The sequence below is a fragment of the Thunnus albacares genome, chromosome 14 (assembly GCF_914725855.1).
Source record: "Thunnus albacares chromosome 14, fThuAlb1.1, whole genome shotgun sequence".
Lineage (NCBI taxonomy): Eukaryota > Metazoa > Chordata > Actinopteri > Scombriformes > Scombridae > Thunnus > Thunnus albacares.
In genome coordinates this window covers 11,784,232-11,806,162 of record NC_058119.1, presented here as the reverse complement: position 1 = coordinate 11,806,162, position 21,931 = coordinate 11,784,232, and the positions used below count along the sequence as shown (strand labels likewise).

General features: G+C 41.0%; 1 protein-coding gene across 6 annotated transcripts in view; it reads left to right on the top strand.

Moving 5' to 3' along the window:
• Window positions 1-21,931, top strand: part of LOC122996819 (neurexin-1a-like) — a 269,296-nt gene that overhangs the window by 97,815 nt on the left and 149,550 nt on the right. For 4 of the 6 annotated variants that reach the window (XM_044372532.1, XM_044372530.1, XM_044372527.1 and 1 more), the window contains exons 6-10: window positions 1,524-1,825; window positions 4,570-4,593; window positions 5,693-5,854; window positions 10,179-10,620; window positions 15,934-16,317. In XM_044372532.1, the coding sequence (XP_044228467.1) occupies window positions 1,524-1,825; window positions 4,570-4,593; window positions 5,693-5,854; window positions 10,179-10,620; window positions 15,934-16,317 (1,314 nt within the window). The remainder of the gene's footprint in view (window positions 1-1,523; window positions 1,826-4,569; window positions 4,594-5,692; window positions 5,855-10,178; window positions 10,621-15,933; window positions 16,318-21,931) is intronic. The other 2 variants (XM_044372529.1, XM_044372528.1) reach the window with 1 other exon arrangement.

Below are 21,931 nucleotides of genomic sequence, written 5' to 3'. Positions count from 1 at the left end.
GTCACAAGAATGCTAGCTGCTTGGACAGTTGTATTCTAGGAAATTGTTGTACAAGAAAGTAAATAAATACAGGTGCTGGAAGTGCCAGGGAACCAGGCGTTACAAGCCCAGGTTTGGATTAATTAACCTTTATATTTGCGCAAATATTGATTTGTAGAAAGATATCAATAATCAATATTTATAGAATATAAATGACTTCAAACTAAAGCCCACATCTCCACTGAGACACAGGAGTCACTATTCTAATGTGGTCATTACCGGGAAATAAAACATAAATATATTTGTGATTTGATTTATTCCGTTGAGCTTGTTTATTGTATATTTTTCCACATCAGATTTCATGTTGTCAAAACAGAGAAAAACACAACCATAAGTGAATCACCTCATTAGTTATGGTTTTGGGGAGAAAACACAAGCTAGTATAGATATCAATCCAGCAAGTAATGAACCTTGCAGACAGCTGACCGCTGTGAAATGTTTTGTCTGTGTATAAAAGTAGAAAAGATTTCTCAGCTGGTGTTTGTGTAGCCTGTGTGGTCTCTGTGAGTTGAGAAGCTTAGTGTTGTTTGCTAATGCTAATGTTCATATTGTTCAGCTTTAATTGTTTGAATTTCTAGTTTAAATGTGTGTGTGTGTGTGTGGATGGCTCTGTGTAGTCTACTGTGCAGCTGACTGATACAGTAAGTTGTGTCTGTGTGTGTGTGTAGACTTCATATCATCTCCTGACAATAACGCATGGAACATAATTGATTCAGACATGCAGCAAGATGTGTTTCCATGTAATAAGGTTGTACGGCGCTTTTATATTGTACTGTTTTGTACGCCTTTGAATACTGTAGTTGTTACGTGTGAATGTGGAGTAGGATCAGACGGGCTGACATGAGGTGTACTGTGAAATCACCTGATGAGGTTGGCGTAAATCTGCCAAAGCAAGTTCTGTTAGCGGTTTAGGCTGCATGTATGTGTATGTTCACATTTGCTATTTAAAGCAGCTGTTGTGTACAACTGCATCTCAGCGTGACAGCGTAGAGCTTCACAAACATCACATCTCGGTTGCTAATTAACAAAGGTTTTTTTTTTTTTTTGTAAGAAGCAGCGCAGTCATGTATGATAAATCAGTGAAGGAGAACATAGAGCAAGTTAGACCTCTTAGTACATGTGAAGGCTAAAAATAGCAGTTGTGTATTACTATACATTTAGTTACTGTACAAATGTGGTTAAAGTGGAACATGTAAGGAAGACATAATACAATTTGACACCTGTGTTCTCTGGCTAAGGTAGGTATGAGCAGGTCAGTAAGAAGTAGCACGTATCTTACATCTCTTACATAAATATAACCACTAATAACATAAATATACCTTCCATCACGTTACAGCTTGCCACCTCTTTCCAATTTCACTGTGTTCATTATTAATCCAACATTTATAAGACCTCCTTTCTCACTTTTTTCCAACAGCTTTCCAACAGGCACCCAAGAGGCCATGATATTAATGCAACACATTTCTCTTTCTTTGTCTCTGCAGGAAAAGAAGAGTATGTTGCAACCTTCAAAGGATCTGAGTTCTTCTGCTACGACTTGTCCTTGAACCCGATTCAAAGCAGCAGTGATGAAATCACATTGTCATTCAAAACCCTACAGAGGAATGGACTGATGCTGCACACAGGAAAATCAGCTGATTACGTCAACCTGGCACTGAAAAATGGGGCTGTCTCACTCGTCATTAATTTGGGGTCTGGAGCCTTTGAAGCTCTGGTGGAGCCAGTCAATGGGAAATTTAATGACAATGATTGGCATGATGTCAAAGTAACAAGGAATCTACGTCAGGTAACAGTACAGAGGGTGATACAGAGACTCAGTAAATGAATCAAAACAAATGCACTTAAATCATTACCATCATACAATATATTATTTTTTTCCAGACGTAGTAATTGGATTGCTAAATTAAATCTTGGTGGAGATAAAACAGAACCACAAGTGAGCAGGGACATCTAGATGTGAATCTTGACCTAGGCCTATATTAAGTTACAGTTTGAGAGAGAAAAGAAAGCCATTGCTTTTAAAATGGCATTCAAACTCTTTTATTCTACCCTTTTAAAGTTTATATACAGCGTATTCCTATGATGGAAGTATTCTTAAAAATAACTACAATATTTACAGCTTTTCAGTGTTTCTGTGAAATTGAAATATGACTGAACTCAAATGTGAATAGTGTGTAAAAACAAAATATAACAGGAATGTGGTTTATAGTTCTGTCACAAAAAAAACATTTGACCACAGTACAAATTTAATTTTAGTTTTCCTCTACTGAAGAATGATTTCATAAGATAATTTATAAGCATTAAATCAATATGTAACATTTAAACACATAAGATTCCAAATGCAGTGCACTTTTCAGACAAAGCGTAAACAGATATTGTATGTAATGCATTAGAAATCTCATATTCAGCAGCTTGTATTCTTAACATGAGAGGATGGTCCACTGAAGACATCTCATACCTTACACCATTCTCCTGTGGCAATTTACCCCATAAGTGTGGGACTGGCCATGGTAGCAACCACGTTACATCTCCTGATTCTCATCAAGAGCAAAAGGAATCAGATGGGATGAAGGAAAGGTGTAAAGTCAGGGGTGCACCTGCAGGAACAGATTGTCCTGAACTATGGAGGTCAGTGAGTGTTTGTTGCGCTGCAAATAGATTAACTATCACTGATTTGTACAAGGTCCACATCTGCTATATGGTGTCAGGATGCAGCTCCCAGTCTGTTAGAGCCACAACTGTGTCTGTTGGTTTGGACTTAGCATATCCCTGCTCAGCTGGATGTTGGGGACTAACCAACATCACTATCTGGGTGAAAAAAAACATGGCAACATGAATATATTGCATGGATCTTTCAGGTTGACTGTAGTAAAGCTGTACCAACTGTTAGAGTGAAAATTTCTACTATGCATGGATTTAGCAGATGTAAATCCAAGAGGGGTCATATCACTGGTCACTTGGGGACCAGGAAGTGGCCAAAGAAGAATGCTTTATTTATCTTTCACTGGGACCTCTGAGACTGCTACTCTCAGTAGCTCCCAGTCCAGTCTGGGGTGTAGAGAGAGGAACCCATGTGCCTGCAAGGCGGTTGAGGCAAAGAGACACCCCTCTACTACCTGGACAACCATGCTCAAATTGGGTTTAACAGTGGAAGCGACAGTACCAGAAGAAGGTACCTGATTGCCATTATTGGTGCCAACATCTTGGACCTTGGTGAGAGAAACCCCTCTTATAATGCTACGAAAAATATTCTACAATCAAGACAATTGTGGTGCTCCATGATGTTATTTATGAAACACCTATATGGTCGTTTAGATCCTATATGGTTGGTGTAGATTACTTGAAAAAGCCAGTAGGGCAAAAGGGCCATTGATGTAAAGAAGCCAGGTAAAGGCATATTGGATCAGAGTGCTGTCAGGGTTACAGTTTGGTTAGGGTTAGGTTAAATAGTGGATGGTTTTTAATTGCCTTATATAGACTGTGGTGCATGCAAAAATATAGCTTGTCATGTTTGCCCAGAAAGTACATAGAACCTGTTAGACTGTTTGGCTTGTGTTAAATAAAAAGGCATTATTTTCCTTAAAGTATTATTTTGGCGCACACAAGATAGCTGATAAGATTTCTAAGGACAATTAAACAAACCTTTGCACAGCATTAAGACAAAATCTCTAGAAATGTTCCTGCTCATTCGGTGGGAAACGTTTGTCTTCACTTGAGAACCAAAGCTGCTTCTTTTGCATAAATCAGCAAATTGATTATTGGTAAACCTAAGGATTTGGTCAGCTTGAACATTCACTGCATTCAAATTGTGAAAGAAAACCAAGCATATTGAGTGCATGCTCTGTGGGGGAATCGAAATTGCCATTCTCCTCATTCTGTGTCAGGGTCTTCTTTGCTTTGTCTCATTGCAGTAAAGTGATCCTAAAGTTCATCAATAAGACCAAAAGGAGGTACAGTATTGTATGGGTGCCGGAAAGTCTGAAACACTGGATTGGTCCCAAGCCTAAAATCAAGTACAAAAGAATGCAAATATTAATACTAATAAAATAAATAAAGCTTTAAAAATGGTCTTGAACTTAGGACTTTGTTAAAGAGGGTCAACTGATGTGCTTTAGGCATTCCTTCTTATGAACCATTTGATGTCTGTCAGTCATAACCTTTTGTCAGGACTTGGGTAAGGGTGTTCTTTCAGCTACTCAACGGTCTGGTCACGTACAGAACATGGTACAAAAACACCATGAAGAACTTAGGGAGTCAGTGGTTGAGCTCTGGCACCTTGTGTGGAGCTTTCTTGTTATTTCCTTGGTCTGCTTTTTTCTTGTTAAACTTATTTTGCCCTTTTTTCTCTATGTTACTAACATGCTTTGGAAACAAACTAACATCATTCATGGAATGTGTCATTCTACTAACCAGTATGGTTTTTGCCGTTTAACAATGTACTAACAGTATTGACCATCATATATTATTTGAGTAACAATCGTTATTCTGTTCACAGTTTTTAATTTCCTTTCTCCCCCCTTTTCCACAAAGCACTCAGGCATTGGACACGCTATGGTAAACAAACTACATTGTTCGGTAGATATCATTCTAATTGTTTCTTAGTTTGGGTTTGCCGTGTGTTTCTTTTCTTTCTTTTTTTACTGTAGACGTCATTTACAAAAAAAGGGAAATTGCGGTTGGTACTCTTCTGCTTACTTTTCGAATCCTTTTTAATTTCTCGGTTCATTCATTGGTTTCACCCTCTTTATTTCACTTGTTTCCTGTCCAATTCTGTTTGATCCACCTTTTTAGGAGCATCATTTCGAGCCTTTTGCATCAAGCTGTGGTTTATAATGAAGACCCTCTCCTGTCTGGCTGGCCTGATGCTCTTTGGCTCAGCCAGTTGTATCTCCATTCACTTTGCATGGCATGCACTTTGACTGCGTCTTGCAAATGTCACACTGCCCATTTGTCAACATGAATGTGACAGTCGAGCTGTGTTTGTCTTTGGTGCTTCTCTGACGCTTTCTTATTTCGCTTTGTGGTTTTGCAGTGTTTCGGCATGCATCTGACACTGTGGCAAGTGTCAAAATACTGATTCTGTATCTCAGTCAAACATTTGGGAAAATTTTCTTTTTGTATGCAAATAAGCAAAAAGAAAATACAAATGCATGCATGCTGTTTTTTTTTTCTCAAATACCCCCAGTCATTGTCCCATACTAAAAGATGATTGTGCTTTTCATAGCATGTGCTCCCTCTCTAACCTAGTAGCACGTTCTGATTTCTTTTGTAGAACGGCTGGACGTACTAATATGGAATTTAGTTTAACTAACCTGGATAACATTTTACTAACACCATTTTTGTGTCTGCTAAACTACTTTTAAGTTGCATCAGGGGCAATACTAACACTGTAGTCTGGGCAGTTCACTAACACTCTAACTCAAATAGCATTCCTTTGGGGGCTTGCAGTCTTCCAACTAATCAAACTGGTAAAAATAATAATATAAAACAAGAAAAAAGACAATGAACAATGAAAAACAGACATGAAAATGGGTTTCAGAAAAAAATATATATAGGGAAGTCTCTCATAGACAAGAAGAAGGAAAGGCAATAACATTGCAGTATATAGGCTGTCTGAGTATAGCGTGTCCTTTCCCTGTGCTTTGTTGTCTAGGTAACAATATCCGTGGATGGGATTCTGACCACCACAGGATATACACAAGAAGACTACACGATGCTAGGCTCTGACGACTTTTTCTATGTTGGAGGGAGTCCTAGCACAGCTGACCTGCCTGGATCTCCGGTTAGCAACAACTTCATGGGCTGCCTCAAGGAGGTAAACACCACTTCTGTGTGCACTCACTCTGAGGCTGGTGGGTGTACAGGATATGACTGGCTTCACCTTAGGACTCCAGAAAAGGCCCTTCCACCCACATACCGACCCTGTCTCATCCTTTAAACTTGTCTTTACTTTCTTTGTCTCACACACTCACACAAACTTTATGTTGCCTCTACCGCCCCCTCAGTGCACTCATGATGTTATACATACACACACACACACATACACGTGCTCATCGAGGTGCAGTAGTACTCCCTAACCACACATGTAAAGCTCTGTCTTGGAATAGGATTTACCGCAGACTTCATAGAGCTCCGTCAGGTGCACTTCAAAGAGGAGGAGTGATCCTGAGATCAGGCAGCTGAATTTTCATGAGCAGTCAGCCAACTTAAAGGGAAACTTTGCCAATTGTCAACCAGCATTGTATCATTACAATGTGGGTAGTATATGCAAAGGAACAATGTTTAACTTACCTCCATGTTGCCTGCACCCAGAGCTCCCCACTCATTTGCCGGCAAAAGTCCGCCAGGTGACGCCTAACGCCTCATCCGACAGACTTTGGAGATCTGTTTCCTCATTTTCTGTGGTCCCTTCAAGGACTGTCAAATGTGGGTCTCCCAAACACTAAAACACTTCTCTTACCATGTTATGCCAGCGATAGGGAAACACTAAAATCATACTGCTAAATATTTTAAAATATTAGCATATTTGGAAGAAAACTACTTTAATGATTCAAGGCTGAATATCGTGCTGTGGAGTCAGACACAACAATGTGAGGGAGGAAGCGACCACCATCGGAGCGCCGTTACAGCAGCAGCCGAAAGACAGGCGCCGCAGCTGGGGTAGCTTTGCAGCATATCGATCGGTGAACAGTAAGGATCGTCAGAGAGAATGGAGACAGACTGAAAACATCATTTGAATCTGGCCGCGTGACTTATGTGTTCTAGTACTCTAGGTGTACACATACAGTCTATACTTGATCCCTAGAGATGAAGTGAGAGAGGTGAAGGAAGAAGTAATTTCTTCACCAGAGGGTTCATATGTGATACTTTTCATTAAACTGTACGGTAACATTTTTTTATTTTTGCTTGTTAATAGGGATTCTGACCTAAAGCATTTACTGTAGGAGATACCAGATGTATACACAGATATCTACCAGGCAAATCCTCAAAGTACTGCAGCATGATTCTTTCGTTTATCTTTTAATTTCAAAAACTGTTTCCCCTTTTCCTCACTTCTCTACTTAAAAAAAAATTAAAAAAAATAAAAAATTGTGGCTCCTCTTGCTCCCTCGGTGTCCTACATTTTGTCTCTCACCTCAAGCGCGGGCTGTCATCCTCAGTGAACCACTCGGAGAGGTCTCTGTTTAATGAGTAGGCAGGGTGTGGACCACATGTCCACACACCATGTACAGCTCATTAGAGGTCTGGTTGTTAAGGGGACTGTCTTAGTTAACTACATGTCTCTGAGGTGCTACAGATGTGGTGACAAAGGGAATGGGATTGGTGCACCCTAAGCATGGTCATCCACCCAACTGAGCCTTCCTCCCTACTCTTGGTCAGACAAACCACAGCAGCTGCTCTCACTATCCTGAGATCGATGCATTGAATTGCTCACAAACTTTTAAATATGGTTCAGAGCTATGATTGTTCCCAGAAGATGGGAAACAGACAAAATTTCCCCTTTTATTTGCTCCTTATTCCTTATTTAGCTTGAACAGTCAATGATGTGAAAACCAAAAAAGACTTAAGAGCGAGAGACTAAGCCCAGATATTGTAAAATCCATCGTTAGTTCCATTTACTTTGCTTTTAATTTATCACTAAGTTTTTATAGCATTGACAAGCTCCCCGCATCATCTCATCCAGCCTGTTGAATTAAACAGAAGCCTCGTCTCAGGTCAGCTTCTGTGCGGGTCACAGTAACATATGAGCGGTGGTTTAACAGCATGTGCTGCGGCCCCTGATTGATGGCATTTTCCCAAGTGGCTTGTTGCAGCATCCGTGTGCAGATTCCAGTCTGAGTTGCCACGCCTGCCTGTGGGTTCTGATGGCAAAACAAACGGTGGTGCAGTAATAGCTCAGTTGTCACAGCCCTAGCTTGATGACAAATTAGTGCAGCACTACTAGTGCAGCACTGGTCGTAGCTCAGACCAAAGCTCCTTTGACTCTGAAAGGTGCCTTTTTGTCTTGACTATAAAGAATTGATTTGGGTTTATTGGCTGTATCTGTTGCACCTTTAAGTCTATATGACTAAAGTCCAGCAGGCAAATCTGCAGCCTTACTTTAGAGATATAATCTTTTATTCCTTTACTTCTTTTCTACATTATTTTTTGTGTCAGGGGAATGTTGTCAAATTATCTTTTTATTCTATTTCCTATTCTATGAAATCGTTTAAACAGTCCATTTGGCTCTGTCAGACTCGAGAACCGTGTGTTGTGGGTTTTTTTTTTTTTTAAAGGGAAGATAAAGACTAAATAAGGGAATAAAAGGCTGCCATTATCTGTTTCCTGTTTTCCTTGCAGTTAAATGTAGTCTGATACAGTCAGTCACAAAACATTTACAAGAAACTAAGCCAGAGCTTACCTAATTCTGATGCACTGCTACGAGCCCCATCTACCTTAACAGTTAAACACAGTAGATTTGACTCAGTGATAAACATAATGCTCCATGCAAATGCAATCCCATCGGAGGTGTCCCTGTTTTCAGGTGAACGCTTAGCGTGACAGCAAATAAAGGACATGGGCAGTGTTTTCCACAGCTGTAACTCATTTGATTTGGCCCGTTGCAAGCAATATAGATTTACCATTAGAACTCTTTTGTTATGTAAATATATATGCACGCTCTAACCATAATGGGGTTATCCGTCACTTGATAACTGTGTCGACCAATTAGTAGTACTATAGTGGTGTGGAAGAGATCATTGACTCTGCTTGTGTCCCTTGCGGGTAATTTTTAAATATTAGTTGCTCCTTTATCCCTCTGCCTGGTTGTCTGCTTTTAGCTTTGTGTTTAAAGTCTTATTTGACACATTATATCAAGACGCTTTTAACGTGTTTGTGTTTTTCTTGGTGGGGTAATTTTGAAATAGCATGACCACACTGATGTTTTAATGAAAAAGTTTTTACATTCACCAAAATGTTAATTCATTTCTGATGTGGAAATTAGATGCAACTGTACAGATGGATCCTTGTTGTCACAGCTGCACTTACACTAAATTCTCTTTCATTACGCAGATTGGATAATGGTGAGGTTATGACTGTCTCAAATTTTTGTAAGACTGTCGCCAATTACAGGAGTGCTCTTGTTTCATTTCTACACAGCGGGTCTTGCAGCGCACCCTACACACATTGTAGCTTCTTCTCAGTTTTGGGAAATATGTTTTGATCAATATTTTGAAGAATGACTTCAGTCTGCAGTGCATTCAACATGCCTTTTACCCTGCTTTTATACTGTAATAAAAAACTACGAAACGAGAGATTAGATAAAGATTTGTTTTCTACACAAATGGAGTTGACGAGTGAGACAAAGGACAGTACATCAAAATGATCAGTTTAGCAATACAGAGTTTTGCGTCGTATATTTTTCCCCAAATTATATACAGAATTTATGTCATGTGTGCTTGCATTCTGTTTTAATTTGCCTCAGAGAGGCTTATCCATTATCTGCCCGCTTTTATTCTAATCACAGACTGCAACAGGGGCCTTGATCAGCATTTTATTCCACACCTGCAATCAAGGCAGCAGTTTTATCAGATTTATCATTCTCCATCTCACTTTTCACATACAATCCCAGGAGATGGTACCTGATGGCATCATTTTCTTCCGCCATTATCACCATCGCCTTTTTAAATGTAGCGTGTCTTTTCCTTTAGTTGACATAAGAGCTAAAAGTCTAAATGAATTTCTCAACTATGTGCACTTCACCCAGCCAGGGTACAGTAGACATGTGTTGTGAAGGCTGCAAATGGGAAGCAAAGACAGCAGGGGGATGTGAGTGACATTTGGTGCCACGTAAACACAGTTCCTCACGCATAGGTGCAGTGTGACAAAGACGACCAGGGAGCGAGCCGTGCAAACTCTGCTGATGACACACTGTCCTGAGAGGGTGAAATGTCTCATGGACAACTGCTGTTCTGAATATTTTCCATGCATTTTTTACACTCATTTTTCTTCATGCCTTCAAGTTTTTTTTTTAATCAATCATACACACAAATAGTATATTGCCTGTAACATTTACACTCTACAAACTCAGACTCATAGATCAAATATACTGTAGGCTGTGCGCATCACTGTAGACTTTCCTGTCTCTCCATTCTAATCAGGTTGTGTACAAAAACAACGACGTGAGACTCGAGCTGTCCAGGCTGGCCAAGCAGGGCGATCCCAAGATGAAGATCCACGGTACTGTGGCCTTCAAGTGCGAGAACGTGGCCACTTTGGACCCCATCACATTTGAGACGCCAGAGTCTTTTATCATCCTCAACAAGTGGAACGCTAAGAAGACAGGCTCCATCTCCTTTGACTTCCGCACCACAGAGCCCAACGGCCTCCTCCTCTTCAGCCACGGCAAACCCAAGCAGCAGCCCAAGGATTCCAAGAGTCCACAGACTTTCAAGGTGGACTTCTTTGCCATTGAGATGCTGGATGGCCACCTGTACCTGCTGCTTGACATGGGCTCAGGAACCACTAAGACCAGGGCTGTCAATAAGAAAGTCAATGATGGAGAGTGGTACCATGTGGACTTTCAGCGAGACGGCAGATCAGGTAACTTTCAAGTCTATTTCACATGTACAATGTTTAGACAAAGACGATGTAGCAGGAAAATGTGGGATCCTGTTGCCACATCAGTATTTGCCTGTTTATATGTAAGATGTCTAAAACATACAATAAAACCTTCACTAGAAACCCAAAGCGGGAGCACTGCTGTGCACCAGCTGTTTTTACCATCTAGATAAATTATTTAACTGCAACAAAAATACCACTGTAGAGTCACCGTTAACATTTCTGTGAAATAAAATATCCATTTCCATCCCAGGGCTGATGCTATATCACCACTGGAAAAAAAATAAATATTTGTCTGCTCTTGGTGCTCTTGTAAACAGTTCTGGCTTTGATGGAAGTAACCTAACTTCAGATGGGGTGCTACCTATCTGTCATATGTCATGATTCCAGTCATGTTTGCCACAAAATAATGTCGCTCCCTCTCCCGTCGTGTCCTCTAAGCCCAGGGTTGCACTGCTCTGGTCCCTGTTGATTTGCTTATCTAAGCAGCAATTTGTTAGTATGTGCTTAGAGCCAAGGCCTTGCAATGTCATGCTGCAAATTAGATATACTCCTTGACCATGTTTTCCACTCCATCTCAAGAGGTGGAAATTAGATTAACTGTTTCATTACCCCCCAAAGCAATACTGGGTTGCGGTTCTAAATTGAGCTACATTGTTAAAATCGCAAGTGAGCCCATTCATGTGCTCAGGGGTTGGATTTGTTTCCTGAACTCTAAATTCAGCTGATGTAGTTATATGTTTTTTTTTTTTTCTTCTTTTCTTTTTGTAATATTAAATGATGAATTAAATTCCAGTGCTACATAGTTTAAGTGGCTGAATACAGTAATATACAGTATGGAGTGACTTGGCTTCAGCTTAACATAAGAGTGGGGGCAAAAGCTGTGGGTGACATCTCAAATAACATACATTTACAGGATTTTGTTATGGTTGGCCAAACTATAAGAAATGCTGTTTTGCTAAATTAGATTGTGCTCATTATCTGTCTAACCTCCCATCGTCCACCCCCACATACAGTACACACATGCACACACTAACGCACACAAAAGCTATCGAACATCTTTTTTTTTTTTCTTTTTTTTTTTTGTTAGTCGAGCTCTCTCTACTCGCTGTTCTCTCTGTCTACCCTGCCTAAGTTTCCATGGAAACAGGAGGTGGTCTCTCCCAGGACTGAGACAGTTACTGCACAGTGCTGTGCTGAGCTGTGCACTAATGACATTTCAGAATAACTTTTCTTCCTTTCCTCAAGTCTAAGGCATCAACACTTACATACTGGAGTGTAAAGGGGACATAAAAAGGTCTCTGCAATATGACTTCCCATGTGAGAAGGCTAACAAAATGGCTGGAAATGCCGAAAAACAGTGTTTCAAGATGCAAAGCAAATTTGAAATTCACCAGCGCTATTTTATCTTTGCACACCCTTTAAATTTAAGCCAATTAAATTCTACGAGTAAGCAGCCCTCCTAAATCTTAAAATCTCCCATCTCGAGATTTCTATGAACTGCACAAAGCACTATTGTTTGCAGTGTGTAATGATGTGTGCACTGCACCTCAAATGGAAGCATTAGAATTTTTGCACTTCCTTTGTACTGAATAAGCCTCATGCGATTTCCATTCCCACAGGGTACATGTAATTTTAATGGTGCATTAAATAGAAGATTTGTACAAATAAAATGATGTAAAAACTTTCACAATAGCTTTTCTAAATGCAGATTTTTATATTTATTTTTCAATAGATGATTGCTGCACATTGTTATTTGGCTAAAAGCTAAGACAAAGAGCTATGTGAAATCAATAAATGGTTCATTTGTGGCATTCATTCAATCCCATTCAACATATCATTCTGTTTTAATAGTCCACATGTGAAGCTCAGTAAAGGAGTCCAGCCCCTCCAAGGACATAATGCTAGCCTTGTCTGTGTGGGGTATTATAAACCCCATTGCCCTTGTGCTATGCTGTACTTTTTAATATTTGATAGAATTAAAGTGTAATTTTAAAACATAAGAAAATAATTCACTAGTCCCCTAAGAGCGTGAGTCACGGAACATATGGTACACTTGGCTTTTCATCTGCGTGTCAGGTATTTTATTAATACACACCACCAAGCTCATCACTCAAAACAAAAGTGCAACACAACAACCAGACATAATTATCTGTAGCCGGGTCCTCCATGTGCAACACTTATTGCAGCCATGACAATAGCAGATAATGATCCCTGCCCTATTTAGTTTAGTCGGCTCTTCCTACAGGAAGCAAGCGTGTAAATGGACTCTTGCTCTCAGACAGCATCTTCTAACCTCAATGCATTAGAGACGCTAAGAGACACTCTGCTTTTAAGTGAGAGCTTCTGGGCTGGGAGTGCCGTGGGTCACCCATCAGAGATATTACATGGACATTGCTCTGTTGTAGCCCCACTTCCTGCGAGGACACGCACACAACTACTTCACACACGGTACACAAGCAGATGCACGCACGCGCACACACACACACACACACACACATACCGTAGACAACACATCCCCACAGCCCACACTCAAGCTTCTCTCTCTACAGAGAATCCAATCACATAGAGAGATTTGGCCGTATCGCCCTAACTGGATTGTAGTAATCCCCTGTCTAACATGTTTTGGGGATGTGTGAGTGGGGTTAGGGGACATCATGCCAAGTTGAGCCCAGCTGCTGATGCAGAAAGTGCGAGAGATCTGAGCTGTCATTTAGACCCCTGGCTTCAGGTTTGATGATGGAGTACCACTTACGGGTCAGACTGCGGAGAAAGCGAGGTAGAGACAGAAATGCGGTCGAAGTGTTTAAAGTCGGCTATAACGCTGATCATCATTATTCATCGCCATTTATTGCCCACATTATCATTTTTGATTATCATTATCATCTCCTATACTTTACCTCCTGTGCTTGTTCCTCAAGATATTATTTGCTGCTGTGTTCCCTCATCTGCTTTCTTATCTGTCATCATATACCCCTCCCTCATCTCCTTTCCAGACATCTTTATCTCCATGTTCCCATCTTGTTCTGGATCCATCTCCTCCTCTTTTATGCTCAGTAGCATTCACAGAGACACGTCCCCTTCCCCTTTTGGCTATGAATAATGTTCCAAACATAGCCCTACAATGTGCGTATGTGCATTATGTTTCCTATGATGCTAGCCTGGCGATGGCACATGTCCCCATGGGATTCTATAGTGCCTTCTGACTTAACATAGCCTGACTGTGTTTACAAACTTCCTTACAGGACTGTGACAAGTAAGCAGAGCACTATGAGCGGATGCCTGAAAGATGCTGACATGCTTCTCTTGTCTCCCACTTACATCCATTTAGACAGACATGCTTACTGTAGATTTACAACATCCTTGTTTGCTATTTAAGACTGTAATAACACTCAAGTATAGATGTAATGAAGTCATCAGATGATGACTCCTGAAGTATTTACTTTGTGAAATGTATAATTCATAATATAATGTTACAAACCAGATATGTGTCATATCACATCTACTACCTGTCATGCGGTGAGGTCTGACAGTAAATGATAACCGGAGTGCAGATACTTCCATCCACAAATGCACGCTGATCATACTGATGCTCATTCTTCAGCCGGGCACCTGCTCTACTCCAAGAAAAGTTTCCTCGCTAATGAGTTTGATGTAGTGAGCTCGTTAGCTATAACCTAAAGGGAGCTGTTCTGGCTGCATGACGGGTGGCCCTTGCCAAGTGTGCAAAGCTTGGAAGTCACAACAGATGTGGCTGGAGAGAGCAGGGGCAGTGGGTGGCAGCAGGAAAGTGCTGGAACAGATGCCTGGGGCCAAGACCCTGAGAAAAGAGCTGGAACATGTTAGTGGGACCAGGTTAATCATTGTGCAATAGGTCCTTAGCTGTCTCTCTCAAGCACTTTCGCAAGGAGGCTGACTCACCTTGGCAATAGAGAACATTCACAACTAAGATTACAATATTCTCAAAGACTGGTTTCAATATCTTTTGTGGCAGCTTATCTTCAGATTCAACGGATCAAAAAAAGCAAAGCAAATCACAATGAAAATGTGCTTTCATTGAAGAAAAAAAAACTACACAGAGATATTTATCATACATATTATTAATTGTGATATGTACATTCATGCATGCTAATGGTAGCAGTAATGAAATGTGAAAGGCCCAATTTAATGTCTAATGTGTCTCTAAAATGTGCTAGGCAGCCCTGCTGAAAATTCATGTGTGGCTTAGGGCTTGTTTCCCAACATAAACAGTTTGAGGAGGAAAGTAACTTAAAAGCTCTGCTCCCCATTCCACATGCAAGCAGTTAGGACTCTGCCATTTAGCCCGAGGCAATCAGCTAATAGCTCCTTCATATCTGTCATGGCATGCATCTGCCACTCAAAATGCAAATTATTATTTTATGGCAATTTTATTTTTGAGCATCCTTAGCCCACTATTTCTCCTCCACTCTCCCCAGGCAGTGGCCTGCGCGGATCCTCAGCAGCGTGGTATATAGATTACTGGACGAGGATGCGGGCAGCGAAAGGCAGCGACCATTAATTAAAGATCCACAATGGCTCCTGCGCTGAGAGTAACAGATCCATATACAAATTAATCACTTGGTCTGAGTCCCACAGTAAGGCCTTCCTTTCCACAGCTTTTACAGTCCAGTCATGTCCGCTGTTGTTTACCGTGCTCCAGATCGAGAATTAAACCTGAATGAGAGCGATAAATCATGGTGGGGAAACACACAGACTCTCATTGCAGGTTTATGTGTTGGAGAGGCAAACAGAAGGAGAGACAGGGTGGAAAAAAAACAAAAAAAAAAAACAGCCTGCAGTCCGTTAATCAAGTTCAAAAAGATGGCTACGATGTTTTTTTGTTTGGTGGGCTGAAATGATAGAAGGGGCACCGATTTTTCTTCTCCTCTCCTTTCTTTTTTATGACCACTGCTTTATAGATAAAGTAGATTTATTATGGGAAATCCAAGGAAAATGGAGAGGATGCTCTTAGGGATCCCATATTAGGCTACTAATAGACTAGCTGTCCTGTGATTAATGTGTTTTATCAACACTCATCAGTCATTCTAAATGAAGAAAACCCTGACCCTGTCTAGATGGATAACACTAATTACCCTAACTTCTTCATCAAACCATCTTCAAATGGGTCTTCTCTGCATATTCGTGTTAATGAAGGGCAGGTAGCGTCTTTTGGCATCTAGGTCATCAGTCGGTGGTATCGTCTGTCCGTCTAGTAAATAACCTCATACTTGCTCAAAAAAAAAAAAGACTTACCCTACTGTATCTTATTTTTAGGCACCATCTCTATCAACACCCTCCGCACTGCCTATACAGCCCCTGGAGAAAGTGAGATCCTGGACTTGGATGACAATCTTTACCTTGGGGGTCTGCCGGAGAACAAAATGGGCCTGGTGTTCCCCACCGAGGTGTGGACAGCGCTGCTCAACTACGGCTACGTGGGCTGCATCCGGGATCTATTCATCGACGGACAGAGTAAGGATGTCCGGCGCCTGGCCGAGGTCCAGAAGGCTGCTGGGGTCAAGCCCTCCTGCTCTAAGGAGCCTCCCAAACAGTGTTTGAGCAACCCCTGCCAAAACAATGGGGTCTGTAGAGAGGGCTGGAACCGCTATGTGTGTGACTGCTCTGGAACTGGATACCTGGGCCGCTCCTGTGAAAGAGGTAGGACTTTGGTTTTGTCTCAGTTTTTTTTCTACCCAGCTATTAGGAAGCACATGATTTCTGTCTGGTGGGCACAATCTGGGTTTGTCTGTGCGAAATGTTGCCGCGCAGGGACACACTTCTACCTCTCTATGCATTGTTCTCTGAGATATGCATGGGATCATAGAAATGTGACTATAATTGACATCAAAGGAAAGCAAAAAAAAAAAAACAGAATGGTTTTAATTACCCACTATGGTTTTAGTATTTTTTTTTTGTTGTTGTTGTTGTTTGAAAGATACCTCCTTTCAAGTTCAGCTCGAACAGCGTCACCAGACAAAAGCCTGCAGGTAGTCTTTTTTATCTAGGCTGATGGTTAAACATCAGCAGCTCTCAAACACCAAACCGAAAGTGATATAAGACAGGAAGGGAAGTATATGTGCGGGGATAGACAACCACAGAGAGGCGGACAGAATGAACCGGAGTATGCAGAGTGTCGACCGGCTGATGTTAGACTACGTTGAGTGGCAGGTGACTGATGCACCTCTGAGACACTGCTGGTCACGTCCACCATGCACACCAGTCTGTAAATTGGCTGTCTTCTTCTAACCATTTGGCTCATCAAACCACTCACTCATGACCAGACCTGGTGCAGAATACTTATCCCTCTCTCTGGCGGAGAAGAGAAGTAGGGAGAAGTGAGTGTCACAGAGTGAACTCTTAAAGCTCCATGTCTTAGCTGACTCTGCAGTAGTTTGATGTATGTAAAACAAGGTTTTCAAAGGTGTACAAAGTGGATTAAGAGAAGACATTATCTTCTCAAATTCCTCAGTGATGTATTTTTTTTTTGGTAGAATTATAGCTTTGATATATAGCTTTGACATTATAACCACACAATTTATGTGTTTGGCTATAATTAGAGCTGCATTTCCCTAAGGTTTCCCTGGAGACAGTCTTGCTAAACTGGCTTTAACACTCCACTGCACATGCTTTTTGTTGTTACAGTATCAAAAAAAAAAAAAAAAAAGTCATACAGTTAAGACATTTCTCTGCTCTCTACATTAGAGATTGATGTTTGTTTTTGAATGAATGCAAAGCTCAGCATGGTTGTCGCCCTATTTTTCTGCCTCTTCAGCATTAGCCTGTTGGCCTTTTTTGACCGGAGGATTGCCCTTTGACCTCTTTGATTGAAATCTAGCCCAATGAAAACCACCAGCTGTGTGACGGCTAAATCCTTCACTTGTTAATATGGTCTGCGCTGAGGCAATTATTTTCTGATTTAAAATTGGAATTTCAAGCTTATTTACATAATCAGACCGAGTGAATGAATATGTCGTATATGTATAGTTCATTCACTGATGAGATTTTCAATATTATATTAACAGTCTTGGATTTGGGAGTAATGGAAATCAGTTGAGAGTCTACAAATATTATTATTCACAAGTTTTTGAGCTCAATCATACTTGAAGTGGTTTAATGGCATGTTTATTTTGTATTCATGAATTAATAATAACCAAAAGCATCAGTTGGAGTGGATATTTACTTTATGTAAAACTACTGTATGCTGTGAATTAATATTGAATATCATAGCAACACAAATATTACCCTGGATCCACACAATATCTACAATATATCCTTATAAATCCTTAAAGCCAGGATTACACTCAAGTGGTAACTCTTTTATGTCGCAGCAGTATGAGCCTTCATCATGGAAGCGATAGTGGCAAATGAGCAAAAACAGTTAACATATGCATAATCGAGGCAAATGTCAAAAAGAGCCGAAGCATGTGACACCGTTATCACAGTGTGATGCATCTGCACAGGGACGACAGCAGAACAGGTTCTCTCATCGGAAAAAAATTAACTCCACTTGGAATGTAACACATCCCACGCATGTGTCATCTCCGCTCGTGCTTATACTTCTTCTCTGAGCTTAAGTCATTCACCTTATGAAATAGTGTTGCCTAAATATTCTGTGATCGGGATATTGAATTTGTCTGGTTATGATGCAAATGACATAGCTGGACGCTGGTAGAAATCTGTCAAATGGAAGCGAGTGATGCGATACCAGAAAGATGTTGTGTTTGTCCTGTTCGCAGTTTGTCATGAATGTATCATGACGTGCGACAAGTCTTGCCGATGGAGTAATGTAGTTAATGCTGAGACAAGAAAATGTATATTTAATTTGAGTGGGGAGGGGAAAAAAACAACAGAAACAAAGAGAGAAACTGAATCTCTTCCATCTCTGATGAATGTGTCAGTTAGGCTTGGCTCTGTGTTGCTCTGATTCTCCATATGTGCACTTCCATTCTAGCTAATTGTTGACAGGAATTAGGGCACAGTACATGAGGGTGGTGGAGTGGGCATGGGATACAGATTGTTTCACTTCAGGAAGATAATTACTTATCCAGAGAGCGTTCTTTGTTCAAAAAGATATAATCCATCCTGACTTCATCTGAAACTAAAGCAGAAAACATGTAGCTCTGCATCGGAAACAGCCTCACAGGATGTACTGCACGTTGCAAAGGTCCCTGCCACCGTGACCCCTCTCTCCTCCCTCCTAACATCCGAGCGTCTTCTGGCGTCTCGGCTCCTGTGTTCGACTCTTCTTGTTTTCTGGCTGTCTCTGCTCTGTGTTCGAGACTGGCATTGGCAAGAGTGTGAGTGGGTGCAGTGGTACGGAGGATGGGCCCTGGCGTGCTGCCAGCTGTTTTGATGGCTCCAGATTGCCTCTGCGCTGGTAGGATGAAGCAGGCACCAGCAGGCCGAGGAGCTGTCAAAAGAATTACCCCAGCTCTCACTTATCCATGCATGGTGTACCACCCGGTGGCAAAATACAGCTACTGCATATGGTGGAGGAGGAGGATGACAACGAGTGGAAGGAACAAGAGGTGGAGCTTCGGAAGAGAACCATGAAGCTATTCGCCCTATTTTGAGAGATTTTAATTAAGCAGACAAAGCAATTTTTCCCCTTGCATCCCAAATGTCTTCCCCTTCATTGTTCCTCCAGTTGCTAATTAGCCCAAATATTAGTCTTGCAGTGTGAGGTTAAGGCAGCCTCCCAGATGGCAGAAGGTGCGTCGCAGCACACGCACGCACTCCCTAATGAGATATGACATGCTGGATTCCAACACTGACAGTGCCTGCGTTATTTCACATGGACAGCGGCTGCAGATGAATGTTTACTTACACATACCTGCGTTGAATAAAGATAGACGCTGGAGATCAATGTTCAGATCGATACACACCTATGCTCACTGTACACCACATGCGCTGCACGCATACACACACTCACACACACACACACACAGTTTGCTGACATATACGTCATGTAAACTTGCAGCAGTCCATTTGCACAGTGCTTTTACCTGTCATTTTATGAGCTTCGTTTTGGCGTAGTAGGCCTTTACTGTGGGTCACTCCTTTGGAACACATCATTAACTTGAACCTTGAATCCATAATATTGTAATATATTACCAGTATATACAATAGGTGTAGGATTCCATGCTATAAAACATAGTCAACAATGGCAATATCAACACATTTGAACAGAATACATCATACCATTATGTAAATTAGTACAACTATAGAAAAAGTTGTTCTTTGAGCATATTTATTGCTTTTCAGAGCATAAAGCCATTTGCCACTGGTCCGAAGCAAAAGCCGAGAGGTGCAGAATGTTATTGCATAATTGTGAAATGCCCTTAAAGGGGAATATGGCTGCAGTTTTAGCATTAAAACATATTTTAGCCATGCCCTTTGACAGCACAGTGTGTATTAGTCACCATTCACCACACTTGAATCTATCCACAAATTAGAGAGAACTGGTTGTCTCACGCCCTTGAGCCATGTACACAGATGTGCAGAAAAAAAAGTGGTTGAAAAAAACACGGAAAATGTGACTGCAAGAGTACCGAGGATGATTTTCTGAGGATTGAAGCATGCATTGTATAGTTGACGTTCACAAAAGTTCACAAAAGTATCCAAATTGTTTAAGTACACAATCCTAAAGGAAACATTCAATTAGTCTCTCACTCTTTGTCCAAAGACTATTTTATAACTGTATATTGGGGCTTTTGATGTCTGGTTTCTACAGTGTCTGATAATAGCTCTTAAGAGACCTTGAAAGCACAATCAAAGACCAAAGACTGAAGATTAACTTGTAAATCATTAAACCAAATGGTAATTCTCTGTTAATAGTCTCCAAGGGCTGAAAAAAAACTGATTTGCTCATAACTAAATCTTTACCATCTTTGCTGTTTGCGTTTTTTTTTTTTTTTTCTGACAACACTATAGTTGAAGCTGCAGATTGCACCTCTCTGAATGGACACACTGATCCATTTTCAAGCTTTGCTCTAATTTCCTAGCCCTAATGAAGTTGGAGTACAGCCACAGAGCCAAACGTGGGACAGCAGATGTGAAGTTGGCCCAGAATGATGCTGTTTCTTTTCTGTATGGAGAGAATAGTTTCCCTGTCTCTAGAAATCCACTTAGCTGGCAGGTTGTTTTCACACATTTAATAGCGAGCGAGTCTATTTCTTGGAATCTGTATACTAAGATACTCAAAGAAGTCTGTGGTGAAGAAGACGTGAGCGGCTTTGAATTATTTATGATATCTCTGAGCCATTTCCTCCTGTTTATTATGGATGTTGAACATACATCTTTGCCTTTGGCGGTTGTTTTCCGGCAAATTTTGGATTGGATTGGGCCTGGTGCCCTGTTACTGTGGGACATCACAATCCTGTGACATGCAGCTGACAGCTCTCCCTTCCTGCAGAGCCCATTCTCCTTGAGGGAGAATGGAGGGAGAACTGTGTGCTGTCTGCCATTACTCCCCCTTGTTAGTAGCACAGCCTTATTTGTTACTCTGAAAGCCCCCCCCTCCTCCTCCCCCCCCTCGCTCGTTATTTTCTTGTGAAAATCAGAAAACAATGTTGTATTGTGCTTTACAAGACAGAAAATAAATGCTTGGTTTAGTTTGGTAAGCTCCATCTCCCCTCTGACAGCCTCCTGTTGGGTTGGCACAGATGGAAGCTCCAGCGTCATTCCTCTCCATTTATTTTGATATTAAACATGGGAGTGCCATTAAAAATGACTGGGCTTCCAGGATTGGATTTTTTGACTGGTGCTCACTTTGCATTAGGTTACGAGTCCCTCACATGTCAGCCCCCATATTGTCATATCTATCTTGACTTTTCTTATTTATGACTTTTTAGACAACCTTCTTATTTGAATCTTAGCAAAGGTGACATCTTGATGAGATGCAATATTAACGCCAATTGTGATTGGGTTTTGGTTTTTTTTTCCTCACCTACTCTGACTTATTTATGTACGGTTTATAAGAGATGTTGCAGAGGGTACATTCACATCATTACTTTTCCTCTCACCGTGACTCTTAGTAGGCGTTTGTTGTCATAATGACATTCAATTGACTAGACTCATTACATGCAGTCGGTAATTAACAATCCAGAGGTGACACCGACGATAAAGACGAGATATTTATCATCAGCGGCGTTGTAATTTAGTGCCTCACATGTGTTGGATTTTTTTTTTTTCCCCCGTGTGTTTTGTTTTTACCTTGAGAAAGTTCTTTCTTTTTTTGCAAGGATAATAGATCCTGTATGAAGCTGAGGCA